The sequence below is a fragment of the Salvelinus alpinus genome, chromosome 17, assembly GCF_045679555.1.
Source record: "Salvelinus alpinus chromosome 17, SLU_Salpinus.1, whole genome shotgun sequence".
NCBI lineage: Eukaryota > Metazoa > Chordata > Actinopteri > Salmoniformes > Salmonidae > Salvelinus > Salvelinus alpinus.
Genome location: NC_092102.1, coordinates 14,735,270 through 14,753,309, shown reverse-complemented (window position 1 = coordinate 14,753,309; position 18,040 = coordinate 14,735,270). Strand labels below are relative to the sequence as shown.

General features: G+C 42.6%; 1 protein-coding gene across 1 annotated transcript in view; it reads left to right on the top strand.

Annotated features, from left to right (window-relative positions):
- The window catches only part of lmbr1l (limb development membrane protein 1-like), a 49,965-nt gene that overhangs the window by 24,173 nt on the left and 7,752 nt on the right, over positions 1 to 18,040 (top strand). The window contains exons 2-8 of the mRNA XM_071347421.1: positions 11,200 to 11,284; positions 15,736 to 15,769; positions 16,116 to 16,255; positions 16,770 to 16,997; positions 17,144 to 17,212; positions 17,313 to 17,377; positions 17,939 to 18,011. Of these exons, the coding sequence (XP_071203522.1) occupies positions 11,200 to 11,284; positions 15,736 to 15,769; positions 16,116 to 16,255; positions 16,770 to 16,997; positions 17,144 to 17,212; positions 17,313 to 17,377; positions 17,939 to 18,011 (694 nt within the window). The remainder of the gene's footprint in view (positions 1 to 11,199; positions 11,285 to 15,735; positions 15,770 to 16,115; positions 16,256 to 16,769; positions 16,998 to 17,143; positions 17,213 to 17,312; positions 17,378 to 17,938; positions 18,012 to 18,040) is intronic.

The following is an 18,040-nucleotide window of genomic DNA, read 5'->3' as shown; positions in this document are numbered from 1 at the left end:
AAACATACAATAAAAAAAGATTATAATGAGACATTGGATCATATGGTCACCTGCCGTAGGCTACATATTATACATTACGTGTGAAACATTATATAAGGATAATATAGAGATTCATTCAATGTGATGTGGGGGGAGATTCTCCATATAGTCAATAAAAGGTTGCCAAATTCTGTAAAATGTGTTTAACTTATTCCTCAAGCGGTAAGTGATTTTCTCCAGTGGGATACAACTATTAACTTCTGATAGCCACATTGCAACTGGCAGGGGGAATCCAATTTCCATTTCAAGGCAATACATTTCTTGGCAATCGCTAGCAATATTTCTGTTAGCTTTATAGTATGGCTTTGCCTAAGATTGGTGTTAGTAAAGTTGCCCAGTAGACAGACCTCCGGGTCTAAAGGGAATGCAACCCCATGAATTGAGGATATGGTATCGCATACCCCCTGCCAGAAACCGTGTAGTTTTGAACACTGCCAAGTGGAATGGAGGAATGTTCCTTCATCTGAGCCACATCTAAAACATAGGGAGGAGATATCAGGGTTGAACTTGTGCAGTCTAGATGGCGTGATATAGAGCTGATGGAGGAAATTAAACTGGATCAGTCTATCTGGAGTTCAGTGTGGATGTAACACCATTCCTGCATAGGTCACTCCATAGACCCTCATCAAGATCAATACCCAGATCTTTTCCCCATCTAAGTCGGGGTTTATCTAGTCCTGACATAAGAGCATCGTAAACACGGGAAATGGTCTTGAACAGTGGTTGGTCTGCGTGGCAGAGTTGTTCAATAGGTGACATCTTAGGTAGGTTCCATTGTCCCTTGAGAGACACCCTAATAAAGTTTCGTAGTTGTAGGTAGCTAAAGAAGTCCCTGTTAGGCAAGTGGTATTTCTGTTTCAGCTGATCAAAAGACATAAGAACTCCCTCCTCGTAACAATGTTCCAGAAGAGTGATCCCCTTATCAGACCATGGTCTAAAGTTACTATTCTGGAAAAACATAGGAATCAATCTATTGTTCCATAAAGGGGTTTTAGGGGAAAGGAATCCCCCTCGTCCGAACAGCTCTTGCAGTTTGCACCATGTCAGGACAGAATGTATGATTAAAGGGTTGTCTGTGATGGTTTTTATAGATTTTCTGTCCCATTTGTAAAACAATTCTGCCCCAGTGTCATCGTTTACCTCAAGCTTTTCAATGTTCAACCATGAGGGAGAGGGACCCTTATCAAACCTCTGAGCCAGAAACCTAGACTGTGCTGCCCAGTAGTACATTCTAAAATTGGGGAGGTTTAAGCCTCCTTGACTGTAATCCAGGGTCAGTTTATCCAGGCCAACCCTAGGGGTTTTGCCGTGCCAGATAAACCGTCTGGTCATCTTGTCGAGAGAGGAAAAGAATGCTGCGGGGACAGGGATAGGGAGAGATTGAAACAGATATAGAAATCTGGGCAGGACATTCATTTTAATTACATTGATTCTACCCAGTAGAGTGAGAGGTAAGTCCATCCATTTACAAAGGTCACCCTCCACCTTTTGTAACAAACTGGCCAGATTGAGTTTATAGAGGTTGTTCAGGTTACCATCCACCATTATGCCCAAATATGTGAAGCCCATAGGCGACCATCTAAAAGGAAACTTGTGCTTGATGGTATGATGGTCAAAGACAGACAACGGTAAGATTTCGCTTTTATCTAAATTGACCTTAAATCCAGAGAAAGAACTATAACACTGTAGTAGGATCTGCAAGTGAGAGAGGGAGTGTTCTGGGTTTGTTAGAAATAAGATAAGGTCGTCCGCAAAGAGTGATAATTTATGGGTATGGGGGCCCACCTCAAAGCCATGTATGTCAGGGCACGTTCTAATAGCCTCAGCCAACGGTTCGATGGCGAGGGCAAAGAGGTGGGGGCTAATTGGGCAACCTTGTCTGTTCCCCCTATAGAGAGGGAAAGAGGAGGAAGTAATCCCGTTGGTAGCAATCCTAGCTTTAGGAGATTTTGTAGAGTGATTTTATCAAATTTACAAACACGGTGCCTAAACCAAACTTTTCCAAGACGCGAAAGAGGTATGGCCATTCAACCCTATCAAAGGCCTTTTCAGCATCGAGGAAGACTGCGACACTAGGTATTTTGTTTTTGTTAGCAAGGTGAATTATATCAAAGAACCTTCTGAGATTATTGGAGGACAATCTATTAATTATGAAGCCAGTCTGATCTGGGTTGACCAACAGGGGAAGACATGACTCCAGTCTCTTAGATAGCATCTTGGTGACCAGTTTACAATCTGTGTTAAGGAGAGAGATTGGTCTATATGAGGCGCACTTTAGTGGATTTTTCCCTTTCTTGTGGATTACAGTAATCACTGCTTGAGAGAAAGACTCTGGAAAGTAGTTGTCTTCCCTGGCTTTTTTAAGTACCTCCATAAGGTAGGGGACCAACAGCTCCCTAAATTCTTTATAGAACTCTGGAGGGAAGCCATCCTCCCCAGAAGATTTATTAGAAGGTAAGGATTTAATGGCCTCCAACAATTCAGGAACTGAGAAGTGTTCACTCAGGCGCTCGCTGTCTTCCCCTGACAGGCATGGGAGGTTGAGAGAGGAGAGAAAGGAGTCGATCTCTGATAGATCATCGCTTGATTGGGAAGTGTAGAGGTCTTCATAGTATTTCTTAAAAGTATTATTAATTTCAGTAGGGTCGAAAGATATCTCATTAGTAAGAGTTTCTATAGCATTCCCGTGTGCCGGTCCCGTGTGGCTCAGTTGGTAGAGCATGGCGCTTGCAACGCCAGGGTTGTGGGTTCATTCCCCACGGGGGGACCAGGATGAATATGTATGAACTTTCCAATTTGTAAGTCGCTCTGGATAAGAGCGTCTGCTAAATGACTTAAATGTAATGCCAATACTTTGTGAGCTTTCTCTCCAAGCTCGTAATAACGCTGTTTTGATTTAGTGATGACCCTCTCAGCTTGATATGTGTTCAGAATATTATATTTCAGTTTTTTATTTACCAAAAGCCTGTATAGATCTTTAGTCGGGCCTCTTTGGTAGGTTTTCTCTAGCTCTGAGATTTCAGATTCAAGGGCACTCAGTTCCGCACCGTGTTTTCTCTTCAGCCCTTTAGTATAGGAAATGATCTGTCCCCTCAGATAGGCCTTCAATGTGTCCCAAAGAATGAAACTGTCAGGAGCGGAGGGTTTGTTTGTCAAAGTGAAAATATTGATCTGCTCTTTGATGAATGCACATAATTCAGGTTGCTTTAGGAGTGTAGAATTTAGTCTCCATCTATATGCTCCATTTACCTTGGAAGGAATGGAGATTGATAATACCAGGGGAGAATGGTCACTAAGCAATCTGGGGAGATACTCGACATCTAACACTCTATGAAACAGTTGTGTCGATATTAAAAAGTTATCTATGCGTGTGTGTGTCTTGTGTGGGTGTGAATAAAAAGAGTAGTCCCTATCCTGTGGGTGCAACTGTCTCCAGATGTCTAGTAAATTGAGATCTTTCATGAATGACATGGTGAGCTTGCCGGCTTTGGTAAGAAGTGAGGGTTTATCAGAGGACCTATCAAGAACTGTATCTAAACAAAAATTTAAATCTCCTCCAACCAGTAGCCATCCTGGTGGTGCTTGAGCAACCTGAAGGAAGACATTCTGAATAAACATATGGTCATCGAAGTTAGGAGCATAGATATTCAATAGGGTCCAAGACTCTGAAAACATATGCCCCTGCACCAAAACAAACCTGCCAGAGGGATCAGAGATGGTGTTGTTGACGCAGAAGGGGATGTGTCTACTTATCAAAATTGCAGTTCCTCTTGCTTTGGAGTTAAAAGAGGACGCAAAAACTTGTCCTACCCATTCCCTCTTCAATTTCTTGTGTTCACTGGCTGTGAGATGTGTTTCTTGTAAAAACACAATGTCAGCCTTTAATTTCTTAAGGTATGTATAGACTCTCTTCCTTTTAATCGGGCTGTTAAGACCTTTTACGCTGAATGTGACATTTTAGTGGATTAAGCATAGTTGGGTTTCAAATATGTAACTGAATGGAAATCTATCATATGTAGATAGTTAGGAAATGTTTCAACTTTGGTTTGAACACAGAAGTGACCTATGTGTCTCTTTAGGAAGGAAACAATAAACATAGAAAAAGGGGGAAAAAAATAAAGAATCCCACCCACCCCGATTGTTAGACTAAAACCACAATCCCAACAATCAAACATGAATACACTTGTAGAGATACGTTGCTGCTCGCTTTCCATCTTGCTCTTACTAGCTAAACCTTGGCGTAAACTAAAACCTGCGAGCTCTCTAAATTGAAAACAAACGTTGTGAATAGACATTTATGGCTGAATATTTACTGCCCACGGTAAGGGCTGCTTGAGTCTCTTTTCGAAAGATTAACATAAATGAGGGGGAAAGCAGTGGGCCTAAACCCACTTATTTGCTTCGCCCAGTGATATGCACTAAACCAAAATATACTCTCCTGTAAATGTAATAGAACTCACCCCGGAAAGATACGGTTAGTTGAAAATGTACAAATCAATTATAGCGACCGGAGGATATCAGCGGTTCAGTCAGGATAAGAGAAAACAAACAAACTGCATCTTATCCCCCAAAGAGACCGTCCTGGCTCAGACGTTGCTCAGTTCTTTGAGAAAGGTGTACACTTCTCCCGGTGTGTTGAAGAGATGGCTTCGGCCTTTGTACTGAACTTTCATCCGCGCAGGGTGGACGAGGTAGCCGATGATGTTCTTCTCCTTCAGTGCTTTGGCGGCAGGTCTGAACTGCTTGCGACGTCTTGCGAGATCCGCGCTCATATCCGGGAAAAGGCTGACCGTCTTGACATCAATGGTTATGTCCCCTTTGGCTCTTGCGAGTTGCAGTACCTTCTCTCTGTCTTGGAAACGGAGGAACCTGATCATGACGGCCCGTGGGGGCTCATCTGGCCGGGGTTTCGGCGCTGATGTTCTGTGGGCGCGTTCGATTTCCAGTGGCTTGGTGAAGTTGATTGTGCCTAGGACATCCGGGATCCATTGAGTGAAGAAACGGACCGGGTCACGGCCCTCGCTGTCCTCTTTCAATCCCACCACACGGATATTACTGTCTGCTCTGGTTCTCCATCTGATCTACCTTGTTTTTGAGGTAGGCATTGTCCTTTTGCAGTTGTATCAAGACCTGGTCATGTCGAGCGATGGTGTCTTCAACTGTGCTAATGCGCAACTCTGCCTCAGTCGTTCTCAAAAGGAGATCATTCATGGACGATTTCAGGTCGTCAATGGAAGAATGGAGTTCAGCCGTTCTCTTATCGATTTTCATAGAAAGACCTTTGTTACCGTCCTGAATTTCCCGGAGGAGAGTAGCCAGCATGTCGGCAGGCTCGCAAGGGGCCGAGAGCAACAGTCTGGAACTGTCGTTTGAGTTATGAGGGCTAATGCTAATCTTGCTAGCGTTATCGTTATCTTGGGAATCAACGACGTTTTGGTCGTTCTTCTTGCCTCTCGGTCGGCGGTCCATGGCTCTTTGGGAAGGTAAGTACTTGACAATTTATCAGCCGATGTTAGAATATTGTTTTAACGTTGTTATTTAGGTAATAATAGAATAACTTTGAAGAGCTCGGTTTGTCAACGTCTGCTCAGCTCCGCGGCATCACGTGCTCCCAAGTTGGGGGAATTTTGACCAATTCCCCCTGACAGAGCTGGTGTAACTGAGTCAGGTTTGTAGGCCTCCTTGCTCACACATGCTTTTTCAGTTCTGCCCACAAATGTTCTATGGGATTGCGGTCAGGGCTTGTGATGGCCACTCCAATACCTTGACTTTGTTGTCTTTAAGCCATTTTGCCACAACTTTGGAAGTATGCTTGGGGTCATTGTTCATTTGCAACCAAGCTTTCACTTCCTGACCTGATGTCTTGATGTTGCTTCAATATATCCACATAATTTTCCTTCCTCGTGATGCCATCTATTTTGAAGTGCACCAGTCCCTCCTACAGCAATGCACCCCCACATGATGCTGCCACCCCCGTGCTTCACGGTTGGGATGGTGTTCTTCGGCTTGCAAGCATCCCCCTTTTTCTCCAAACATAATGATTGTCATTATGGCCAAACAGTTATATATATTTTTTTCATCAGACCAGAGGACATTTCTCCAAAAGGAACGATCTTTGTCCCCATGTGCAGTTGCAAACCATACTCTGGATTTTTTTATGGCAGTTTTGGAGCAGTGGCTTCTTCCTTGCTGAGCGGCCCTTCAGGTTATGTTGATACAGGACTCGTTTTACTATGGATATAGATACTTTTGTACCTGTTTCCTCCAGCATCTTCACAAGGTCCTTTGCTGCTGTTCTGGGATTGATTTGCACGTTTCGCACCAAAGTACGTTCATCTCCAGGAGACAGAACGCGTCTCCTTCTGGAGGGGTATGACGGCTGCGTGGTCCCATGGTGTTTATACTTGCTTACTATTGTTTGTACAGAGGAACGTGGTACCTTCAGGCATTTGGAAATTGCTCCCAAGGATCAACCAGACTTGTGGTCTACATTTTTTTGGTTCTGAATTCTTGGCTGATTTCTTTTGATTTTTCCCATGATGTCAAGCCAAGAGGCACTGAGTTTGAAGGTAGGCCTTGAAATGCATCCACAGGTACACCTCCAATTGACTCAAATTATGTCAATTAGCCTATCAGAAGCTTCTAAAGGCATGACATAATTTTCTGGAATTTTCCAAGCTGTTTAAAGTCTGGTAACTTAGTGTAAACTTCTGACCCACTGGAATTGTGATACAGTGAAATAATCTGTCTAAACAATTGTTAGTAATTTTTCCAACTGAATAATGTCCTAACCGACTTGCCAAAACTATAGTTTGTTAACAAGAAATTTGTGGAGTGGTTGAAACACTTAGGTTGGAATCATTAAAACTAGTTTATGTAAACTTCCGACTTCAACTGTATGTGGTCCTTGTCCACAGGTACATTTGTAAAGAGCAATATATTTTTCCCTTTTGAAGTTGTCCTTTCCAGCACGGTTTCTAGGCGGCAGATATAGTTGATGCATAACCCAGCCAGCCCAGCACAGCACAGCACAGCACAGCTCTGTCTGGCTTGGCTCGGATGTTATGCTGTTGCCATAGAATTTTATGTTAATTTCTCTACCATAAGCTGCCTCCATTGTTGCTTTTAGATAATTTGGCAGGACATCCAACCAGCCTCGCAACTGCAGACCACGTGTAACCATGCTAGCCCAGGACCTCAGGGAAGCTCATTTGCGAGCTCGTTGTCCTCACCATGATCTGACTGCAGTTCGGTGTTGTAACAGACTTCAGTGGGCAAATGCTCACCTTTTGATGGCCACTGGCACGCTGGAGAAGTGTGCTCTTCACGGGTGAATCCTGGTTTCAACTGTACCGGGCTGATGGCAGACAGCATATATGGTGTCGTGTGGGCGAGTGGTTTGCTGATATCAACGTTGTGAACAGAGTGCCCCATGGTTATGGTGGAGTTATGGTATAGCCAGGTCATATCAATGGCAATTTTAATGCACAGAGATACCGTGACGAGATCCTGAGGCCCATTGTCGTGCCATTCATCCGTCGCTATCACCTCATGTTTCAGCGATCTGTACACAATTCCTGGAAGCTGAAAATGTTCCAGTTCTTCCATGGCCTGCAGACACACCACACGTCACTCATTTTAAGCATGTTTGGGATGCCCTGGATTGACGGGTACGAAAGCGGGTTTCCGTTCCCGCTAGTAACCAGCTACTTCACACAGCCATTGAAGAGGAATGGAACAACATTTCACAGACCAATCAACAGCCTGATCAACTTTATGCGAAGGAGATGGTCATGCTGCATGAGGCACCAGATACTGACTGGTTTTCTGATCCACGGCCCTATTTTATTTTTATTTTTGTTATATATATTTTTTAAGTTATGTGTAACGAACTGATGCAGATCTGTATTTCCAGTTGTGCAATCCATCGATTTAGGGCCCAATTTATTTCAATTGACTGATTTCCTTATGAACTGTTACAGATAACAAAAACAGTGTATTCAGAGCCCTTTTACGTTACAGCCTTATTCGAAAACAGATTTCTTTTAAACTGGCCTCATTAATCTACACACAATACCCCATAATGACAAAGCAAAAAAAAAAAAAAAAAAAATGCATTTACATAAGTATTCAGACACTTTGCTATGAGACTAGCAAATGTGGTCAGTTGCATCTTGTTTCCATTGATCATCCTTGATGTTTCTATAACTTGATTGGAGTCCACCTGTGGTAAATTCAATTGATTGGACAGGTACACACCTGTTTATATAAGGTCCCTCAGTTGACAGTGCATGTCAGAGCAAAAACCAAGCCATGAGGTTGACGGAATTGTCCGTAGAGCTCAGAGACAGGATTGTGTGGAGGCACACATCTGGGGAAGGGTACCAAAACATTTCTGCAGCATTGAAGGTCCCCAAGAACACAGTGGCCTCCATCATTCTTAAATGGAAGAAGTTTGAACCACCAAGACTCTTCCCAAGAACCCGATGGTCACTCTGACAGCTCCAGGGTTCCTCTGTGGAGATGGTTGTCCTTCTGGAAGGTTCTCCCATCTCTGCAGCACTCCATCAATCAGGCCTTTATGGTAGAGTGGCCAGACGGAAGTCACTCCTCAGTAAAAGACACTCCCGCTTGGAGTTTGCCAAAAGGCACCTAAAGAACTCCAACCGTGAGGAAACAAGATTCTCTGGTCTGAATCCTGAATGCCAAGCATCACGTCTGGAGGAAACCTGGCACCATCCCTACATTGAAGCATGGTGGTGGTGGTGGCAGCATGCTGTGCGGATTATATTTTTCAGCTGCAGGGACTGGGAGACTAGTCAGGATTGAGGCAAAGATGAACGGAGCAAAATGGAGAGCGCTCCTTGCTGAACCTGCTCAGGACCTCGGACTGGGGCAAAGGTTCACCTTCCAATAGGACAACAACCCTACGCACACAGCCAAGACAATGCAGGAGTGGCTTTGAGACAAGTCTCAATGTCCTTGAGTGGCCCGGACTTAACCCGATCGAACATCTCTGGAGAGACCTGAAAATAGCTGTGCAGCGATGCTCCCCATCCAATCTGACAGAGCTTGAGAGGATCTGCAGAGAAGAATGGGATGAACTCCCCAAATATACAGGTGCGCAAAGCTTGTAGCGTCATACCCTAGGAGACTTGAGGCTGTAATCGCTGCCAAATGTACTTCAACAAAGTACTGAGTAAAGGGTCTGAATACTTTTGTAAATATATTTCTGTTTTAAATTTGCAAACATTTTCTTAACCAGTTTTTGCTTTGTTTATTGTATGTAGATTTGATGAGGGGGGAAAATATAATTCTATCCATTTTTGAATAAGGCTCTGTTACGTAACAAAATGTGGAGAAAGTCAAGGAGTCCAAATGCGCTAGCTACTGTGTGCTCCCAGTCCCCGGGTACAAGCTCTGAAAACTACCCGGTTGATTCAGGTTTTTTTAGGGACAATAATTGTATTCTACCTAGGCTACAACAACGCAATATGTTTTGACATAAAAAAATAAAAAAAATTCAAGTGAGTACAAAAGTCTAGACTGTAAACTGCAGTGAATAGCTTGTCATTTGAATAACCGCTCAAAAGCCTGGCAGTTTGAATGCATATTATTTTGAAATAACTGCATCTAGCCTGCCTGATTGGGCAACCATTTGGATCAGTCATGGGTCTTTTTGTCGGCAGTTTAACTTACAAGCTCCAGGCACATTAGCAGGCCAGTAATATGGTTTATTTTGTCAGGATGTTTCGGGTAACAGAAACATGCTAATGCAGCGATTTCTAGTGGTGCGCATATGAATTATGATAATGCACGAGCGCGGAGGAAGTTGTATCCATAGTTCCGCCGTTTTGTCTGAGAACTTACTTATAGGATATGTTTCTTCATTTGTGTTCATTTAGAGGTGGCACCACAGGCTTCAATAAAGACTAACCCAGTGGTTCTCAAGCCTCTCCTAGGGGGATCCCCAGCCGGTTAATTTATTTTATCTATTTCAGAACTAGCACGCCTGATTCAACTTGTCAACTAACCCTTGATTAGGTGAACTAGTTCAGGGCTAAAACAAAATGGTGAAATGTCTGGGCCCCCCGAAGAGTTTGGAAAACCACTGGGCTAACCTAACCAGGTAAAACTCCGGACCCAAGTTGGAGGGTATGGCATGGTAGTAAATCAGCTGTAAAACGGTTTTATATGGGCTATGATGTGACCAGATTTTTCTAATCAGGTCATATGGTTTAAACAAACAAAATAGACAACTGCAATTGCACAGTAGAACTAACAGGGCTGAGTTTGCTTTCTGCAGGGTTTCATCATGTAGGCCTTTGCATCGTTAATTAAAAAGTTACTCACACAGTATGTCATCACTATTGGTGTGTATTGATCTAATTCCAGTCAATAATTTGATTGCTAAGGTCTAGGTAGCCTAGCCACCTGAAGTTTGAATATATGCCAAATTTGATCACATTTTCTTTTAACACAAGTAAATAGGCCTATATTAGGCTTCCATAGTTCTTATACATTTTTATAGTTTACTTTGTTTTTCTCGTCTTGTGGCTGCTTCCCACACACAACGAGCCCCGCCCTCTGACACTCAAGCCGCGTCGTTTCTCCTCTGTTAGATTCACTTAAGGCGCCCGCATGCTAATCACTCGAAACCGTTCAAAAAAAGTTTGTGCATATTATGATGACATTTTGTGAGGTTTTGGACTTCGGTGAGGGCTGTTCGGGCACATCTTTTTTTCTAGAGGCAAGCCAAAGTCTACGCCACTCTGTCTGTGACTGGTTAACAGTAGGGATTACACTCTGTCTGTGACTAGTTAACAGTAGGGATTACACTTTGCTTAATGTTGTTCTATGATGTTATTCTAACAGTTTACCTTCGTGTTTTAATTTATCAAATCGCAATACATATTTTTTTCTTTGCCCATATCATGCAGCCCTAACCTACTATGGTTTGTATAACTCTTTTTAGAAGGGCTGCTAGACTTGGGTTGGTATTATGTTGGTCCAATATGTGTATATTCTGCTTCTACTTATATTTGGATAAAAGTAAACCAAGTTGCACACGTCCCTAAAAAGCTAATGAAGCTACTGTCAAAGCGCATCCTGCTAATTGAAAAATGGTGCCAATGTTTTGTTTTTGTTTCCTCTCTGCAGATCTGTGTCCTCCTCTTCACCTGCCTCTACATTCTGTCCTACCTCATCCTCACTCACTTCAAGAAGAATGCGGACTATGTCACGGGTGAGTGTGGATTAGAGGTCGACCGATTAATCGGAATGGCCGTTTTTTTAAATGTATTTTAAATTGGGGCCGATTTCAAGTTTTCATAACAATCGGTAATCGGCATTTCTGGATGCCGATTACATTGCACTCCATGAGGAGACTGCATGGCAGGCTGGCCACCTGTTACATGAGTGCAGCAAGGAGCCAAGGTAAGTTGCTAGCTAGCATTGTTTTTTATAAGATAAGTTTAATCAATCACGAGTTAACTACACATGGTTGATGATATTACTAGCTTGTCCTGCGTTGCATATAATCGATGCGGTGCCTGTTAATTTATCATAGAATCACAGCCTACTTCTCCAAACGGGGGGTGATTTAACAGGCGCATTCGCGAAAAAAGCACTGTCTTTGCACCAATGTGTACCAAACCATAAACCTCAGTGCCTTTCTTAAAATCAATATACAAGTTTAAAAAAAATGTAACCTGCATATTTAGTTAATATTGCCTGCGAACATGAATTTATTTCAACTAGGGAAATTGTCACTTCTCTTGCGTTCAGTGCAATCAGAGTCAGGGTATATAGCAGTTTGGGCCGCCTGGCTCGTTGCGAACTGTGTGAAGACTAATTCTTCCTAACAAAGACCGTAATTAATTTGCCAGAATTTTACATAATTATGACATAACATTGAAGGTTGTGCAATGTAACAGAAATATTTAGACTTAGGGTTGCCGCCCATTCGATAAAATACGGAACGGTTCCGTATTTCACTGAAAGAATAAACATTTTGTCTTGAAAATGATAGTTTCCGGATTTGACCATATTAATGACCGAAGGCTCGTATTTGTGTGTATATTATATTCTAATTAAGTCTCTGATTTGATAGAGCAGTCTGACTGAGCGATGGTAGGCAGCAGCAGGCTCGTAAGCATTCATTCAAACAGCACTTTCCTGCATTTGCCAGCAGCTCTTCGCTGTGCTTCAAGCATTGCACTGTTTATGACTTCAAGCCTATCAACTCCCGAGATTAGGTTGGCAATACTAAAGTGCCTATAATAACATCCAATAGTCAAAGGTATATGAAATACAAATGGTATAGAGAGAAATAGTCCTATAATAACTACAACCTAAAACTTCTTAACTGGGAATATTGAAAATTCATGTTAAAAGGAACCAACAGCTTTCATATGTTCTCATGTTCTGAGCAAGGAACTTAATAATTATTTTTTTTTTACATGGCACATATTGCACTTTTACTTTCTTCTCCAACACTTTGTTTTTGCATTATTTAAACCAAATTGAACATTCATTATTTATTTGAGGCTAAATTGATTTGATTGATGTATTATATTAAGTTAAAAATAAGTGTTCATTCAGTATTCTAATTGTCTTCATTATTTATTTTTATATATATATATATATATATATATATATCGGCCGATTTAATCGGTAACGTCTTTTTTTGGTCCTCCAATTATCGGTATCGGCGTTGAAAAATCATAGTCGGTCGACCTCTAGTATGGATATCTGTTTGCCTAGTCCCCCCCAAAAAGGAACTCAGTCCGGCTTTCAACTTACTCTTAAAAGTTGCAATAGTAGAATGCACAACGTGTAATTTCGAAACTGGGAAAAGGCCCCAAAAAGTATACAAACAACACTGTTTCATGACGCATCAGTGACATGTCAGGAGATGTTTTGAAACAATTACTGCTTTGCATACAAAGTGAATTATGAATTATATGCGTTACAGCTGGATGAGTCAACAGACGTTGCGGGCATGGCACAGCTCCCGGTATATGTCCGTTACATTTATGGGGAGTCAATTAAGGAAGACATCCTCTTCTACAAACCACTGGAAACCAGGACAACATGAGAGGATATTTTTAAAGTACTGGACAGCTTTGTGACATCAAATGGACTTTGGTGGTCAAGATGTGTTGGTATCTGTACTGATAGCGCAAAAGCCATGACATGGAAACCTAGTGGAACGTCAACAGTGAAGAGGCGACTCCGGGATGCTGGCCTTCTAGGCAGAGTTCCTTTGTCCAGTGTCTGTGTTCTTTTGCCCATTTTAATCTTTTATTTTTATTGGCCAGTCTAAGATGGCTTTTTCTTTGCAACTCTGCCTAGAAAGGTCATCATCCCGGAGTCGCCTTTTCACTGTTGACGTTGAGACTGGTGTTCTGTGGGTACTATTTAATGAAGCTGCCAGTTGAGGACTTCTGAGGCGTCTGTTTCTCAAACTTGACACTCCAATGTACTTGTCTTGCTCAGTTGCACCGGGGCCTCCCACTCTATTCTGGTTAGGGCCAGTTTGCACTGTTCTGTGAAGGGATTAGGACACAGTGTTGCCAAGAACCTGAAGATCTCGTACAATCTCTTGCATGGAATAGTCTTCATTTCTCATTACAAGAATAGACTGACGAGTTTCAGAAGAAAGTTCTTTGTTTCTGGCAATTTTGAGCCTGTAATTGAACTCCCAAATTGTGATGCTCCAGATACTCAACTAGTCTAAAGAAGGCCAGTTTAATTGCTTCTTTAATCAGAACAACAGTTTTCAGCTGTGCTAACATAATTGCAAAAGGGTTTTCTAATGATCAATTAACCTTTTTAAAATGATTAACTTGGATTAGCTAATGCAACGTGCCATTGGAACACAGGATTGATGGTTGCTGATAAATGGGCCTCTGTACCCCTATGTAGATATTCCATTAAAAATCATCAGTTTCCAGCTACAATAGTCATTTACAACATTAACACTGTCTACACTGTATTTCTGATCATTTTGATATTTTAATGGACAAAAAAATGTGCTTTTCTTTCAAAAACAAGGACATTTCTAAATGACCCCAAACTTTTGAACGGTTGCTCTCTCTGTCCATAGGCCATCATTGTAAATAATAATTTGTTCTTAACTGACTTGCCTAGTTAAAATAACATGCAAACAGTACCAGTCAAACGTTTGGACACCTACTCATTCAGGGTTTTTCTTCATACTATTTTCTACATTGTGGAATAATGGTGAAGACATCAAAACTATGAATAACACCTATGGAATCATGCAGTAACCAATTTTTTTTTTAATCAAAATATATTTTAGGTTCTTCAAAGTAGCCATCCTTTGCCTTGATGACAGCATTGCACACTCTTGGCATTCACCTGGGATGCTTTTCCGACGGTCTTGAAGGAGTTAGCAAGTGCTTGTCAAATTGTGACTGAGACTGAAGTGTACAGCCTGCGCAAGAAAGCAAAGCGGAGCTCATGCCTTTTCAAGCGACTTTTTTCAAATCATTAGTCACATCGTGCAGCCTTACTATGTATTAAATATCAAAATGTATAGCCCAATGTTTGTAGAACAACTAAGTTACATGAATAACTCTAAATTTTAAGCATATAGGAGTACCCATTTCTTTTGTTAGCTGCATGTGTGTGCACTCCCTCAAAATGTTTGGTGAAAATTTCCTTTCTATTTTATTCATATCATGTCTCTTTAGACCCGTCTTAAATAATGTATTTATTGTGAAGGTGTAGGATATATTTCATAGATTTATAAGACTTTTTAAAATGTAGATGTTCCAAATGTCTGCATTTGTGACTGGTATGCTGTGTGTGGAAGCCAGGAGATGCTAAATGAGTTTGTTAATTAACGGTCAAATACCGTGAGACCGACCCAGTTATTTGCTTGACAATCACCAACTGATGAAATTGTGACAGCCCTAATCCTATGAATTGAACGTTGGAAGTGTGGCTGTGCAAATGCAATTTGGTTATGTACCTTATGTAATCACTCCAGTGAAGTGTGTTTATTGAAAAACCGCTGTAGCACGTCCGCTCCAACATAACAAGTCTGGCCTGTAGCTGTGTCGCTCTGGCTCTGCAGAGGTTTAGCTGTTTGGAGCCGGGCCAGCCCACTGAGCCGGGCCAGCCCACTGAGCCGGGCCAGCCAGTGGGTTCTGGAAAGAGTCAGCTAAACCTGTTCTGCGTAACGAGTACAGTGTTTCCAATGAATGTCCACCGCAGTCAGTCAATACCACCGGCAGAGCATGTGTGCCTCGCAGCTTAATGGTGTGATGTTGAAGATGGGTTCTGTGAATCGATTCGGATGCTGCGAACTGGTTTCTCTTGCTCCCCGTACATATCCCCCACTCTTCAGTTCCTCTTCCTGACCTATACAGACTCTTGTTCTTTTGTGTCTGTAACACGGTGTACTCCGCATATCTCCATTTGAGGCCAACTACTTATTTCCCCTCTGTCCGTGTCGATCGGCGCTACCTTAGTTTCTTACCGATATCTCTGTTTTTCTAAGTATATCCCTCCAGACACTCTAGGCAACATACGTTGCTCCGACACAATTTCAACTCTTATGTCTGGGTAAATGGGTTGTGTTGACAAGATGCTCACATGCCTTTAGTCAGTACTAGCTTGCCTGTTGGTTTAGCTGTGAAGCACTCACTCTTTTGTGTTTTCCAGATGACATTGAAGATGCGACCGCCAACAAAATTGCGTAAGTAAAGAGACATAATGATTTAACTGACCTAGCAGCAGTCTGCAATTTGACTCAGTCTGTGATTAGAGTGGCTGTGTGTGAGCAGAGTATTTGAGCTTGTATCGGAGTCGATGTGACCTACGAGATGACACAACTTGGCCTGTGTAACTGTCCTCCTTGCCCTTTGTCCTTACATGCTGATATTCCTTTCCTCCCTCCCCACCCAGAGCAACTAGCATCCAAAACACATACACACAATACTGTATTGTCCAAATGACATAAAAATACAACGTACATTGACCAATCTACAGACACCCTAGTTACAGCACACGTCTCCCTCACCGTTCTCTCTCTTCCTGTCTAGGCTGTGGCTGTGTACGTTTACCCTCTCTGTGGCAGTGTGCGCTGTGCTGCTCCTCCCCATCTCCATCCTGTCCAATGAGGTGCTGCTCATCTTCCCTCACAGCTACTACATGCAGTGGCTCAACGGATCGCTCATTCACGGTACTGATCCACGTTTACACCACAGCACCCAATACCGCTCCACGTTTTCAACCCAAGTCGTTCATTCATTGTCAGAGTGCCCATAGCCCCAAACCTCAAACAACTGTTTTAACTACATTTTGAAGGTTGATAGTCAATGAGCTCCAAAACAAAACGAATGATTCATTACTATGGTTTTGGGAACCTTGCACTGTTGCCTGTTATGTAATAATATCCCATGGTGCGTCTATCACAGTAATGAAACGTGAGCTCCACAAACCAGCAGTTGAAGGGAAGTGGGGCCCCAAATATTCATAGCGAGCACTGTCAACTCTAGTCCCTCTTGCTTATTTCCATTGAGCTCTACAGGTTTCTGTGTTCTGTATACCCCCAAAAACAGTTTCCCTAAACGGCTAGGCTGCGCCTCACTGTGGTGGTTGTGTTTGTTGCTAGATTTCTATCCCTTTTTATGAACTTACCTAACTTTTTGTACTGAAATGTTTTGACCATCTCTTCTCTTTCTCTCCATCATCAGGCTTATGGAACCTAGTGTTCCTGTTCTCCAACCTGTCCCTGGTCTTCCTCATGCCCTTCGCCTACTTCTTCACCGAGTCGGAGGGCTTTGTGGGCTGTAAAAAGGGGGTGATGGCGCGGGTGTATGAGACGGCGGTGGTGCTGCTGCTGCTCACTCTGCTGGTACTGGGCATGGTGTGGGTGTTTGTGGCCCTGCTTAACAACCACAGCGCCAGGGAGAGCCTCTACGGTGAGTTGATCTTTGCTTTTCATTCAAGCCATTTTTGCAACTGTTCGCAATGGCTAAGTATTTTTGAATTGAATTGGTGTCTTTTATTTTTTGGAGAACCTTTTATCAAAGTCCTTTTTCTAATGACCTGTTGTCTCCCATCTTAGACATGTGGGAGTACTACCTTCCTTACCTCTACTCTGCCATCTCTCTGTGTGGAGTGCTGCTGCTGCTATGTGAGGACACCTCCACTATGTCTCGTCCATCTGCCGCACTGGCTGCTTAACTTGTGATGTGTATGAATGCTGCCTGACACCTCTTCCCGTCTCCTTGCAGTGTGCACTCCGTTCGGGCTGTCCCGCATGTTCAGTGTCACCGGGAGCCTACTGGTCAAACCACGGGTGAGTGATAATCCACAAACTTTTTCTCCCGTATGCAGACAATAACTGAACACAGTGACATTGTTATATCTTTGGTATTTTATTAGGATCCCCATTAGCTGTTGCAAAAGCAGCAGCAGCTCTTCCTGGGATCCACACGAAACATGAAACATAATACAGAACCTCAATAGACAAGAACAGCTCAAGGACAGAACTACATTAAAGAAAATGTAAAAGGCACACGTAGCCTACATATCAATGCATACACACAAACTGTCTAGGTCAAATAGGGGAGAGGTGTTGTGTTTATCTGTTTTTTTACACCAGGTTTGCTGTTTATTTGAGCAATATGAGATGGAAGGAAGTTCCATGCAATAAGGGCTCTATATAATACTGTACGTTTTCTTGAATTTGTTCTGGATTTGGGGACTGTGACGAGATCCCTGGTGGCATGTCTGGTTGGATAAGTGTGTGTGTGTATTAGAGCTGTGTGTAAGTTGATTATGCAAACAATTTTGGGATATCGTTGACAATAACATAACACTAATGACTCAATGACATCCATCCCCTGTGTTTCCTCAGCTGTTGGAGAATGTGGAGGTGGAGATGAACTGTGCTGCGTTTGAGGAGGCTTCGCTCTCCAGGACACTGAACAGTGAGTGGGCCAGCGACCGTGGGCTACAA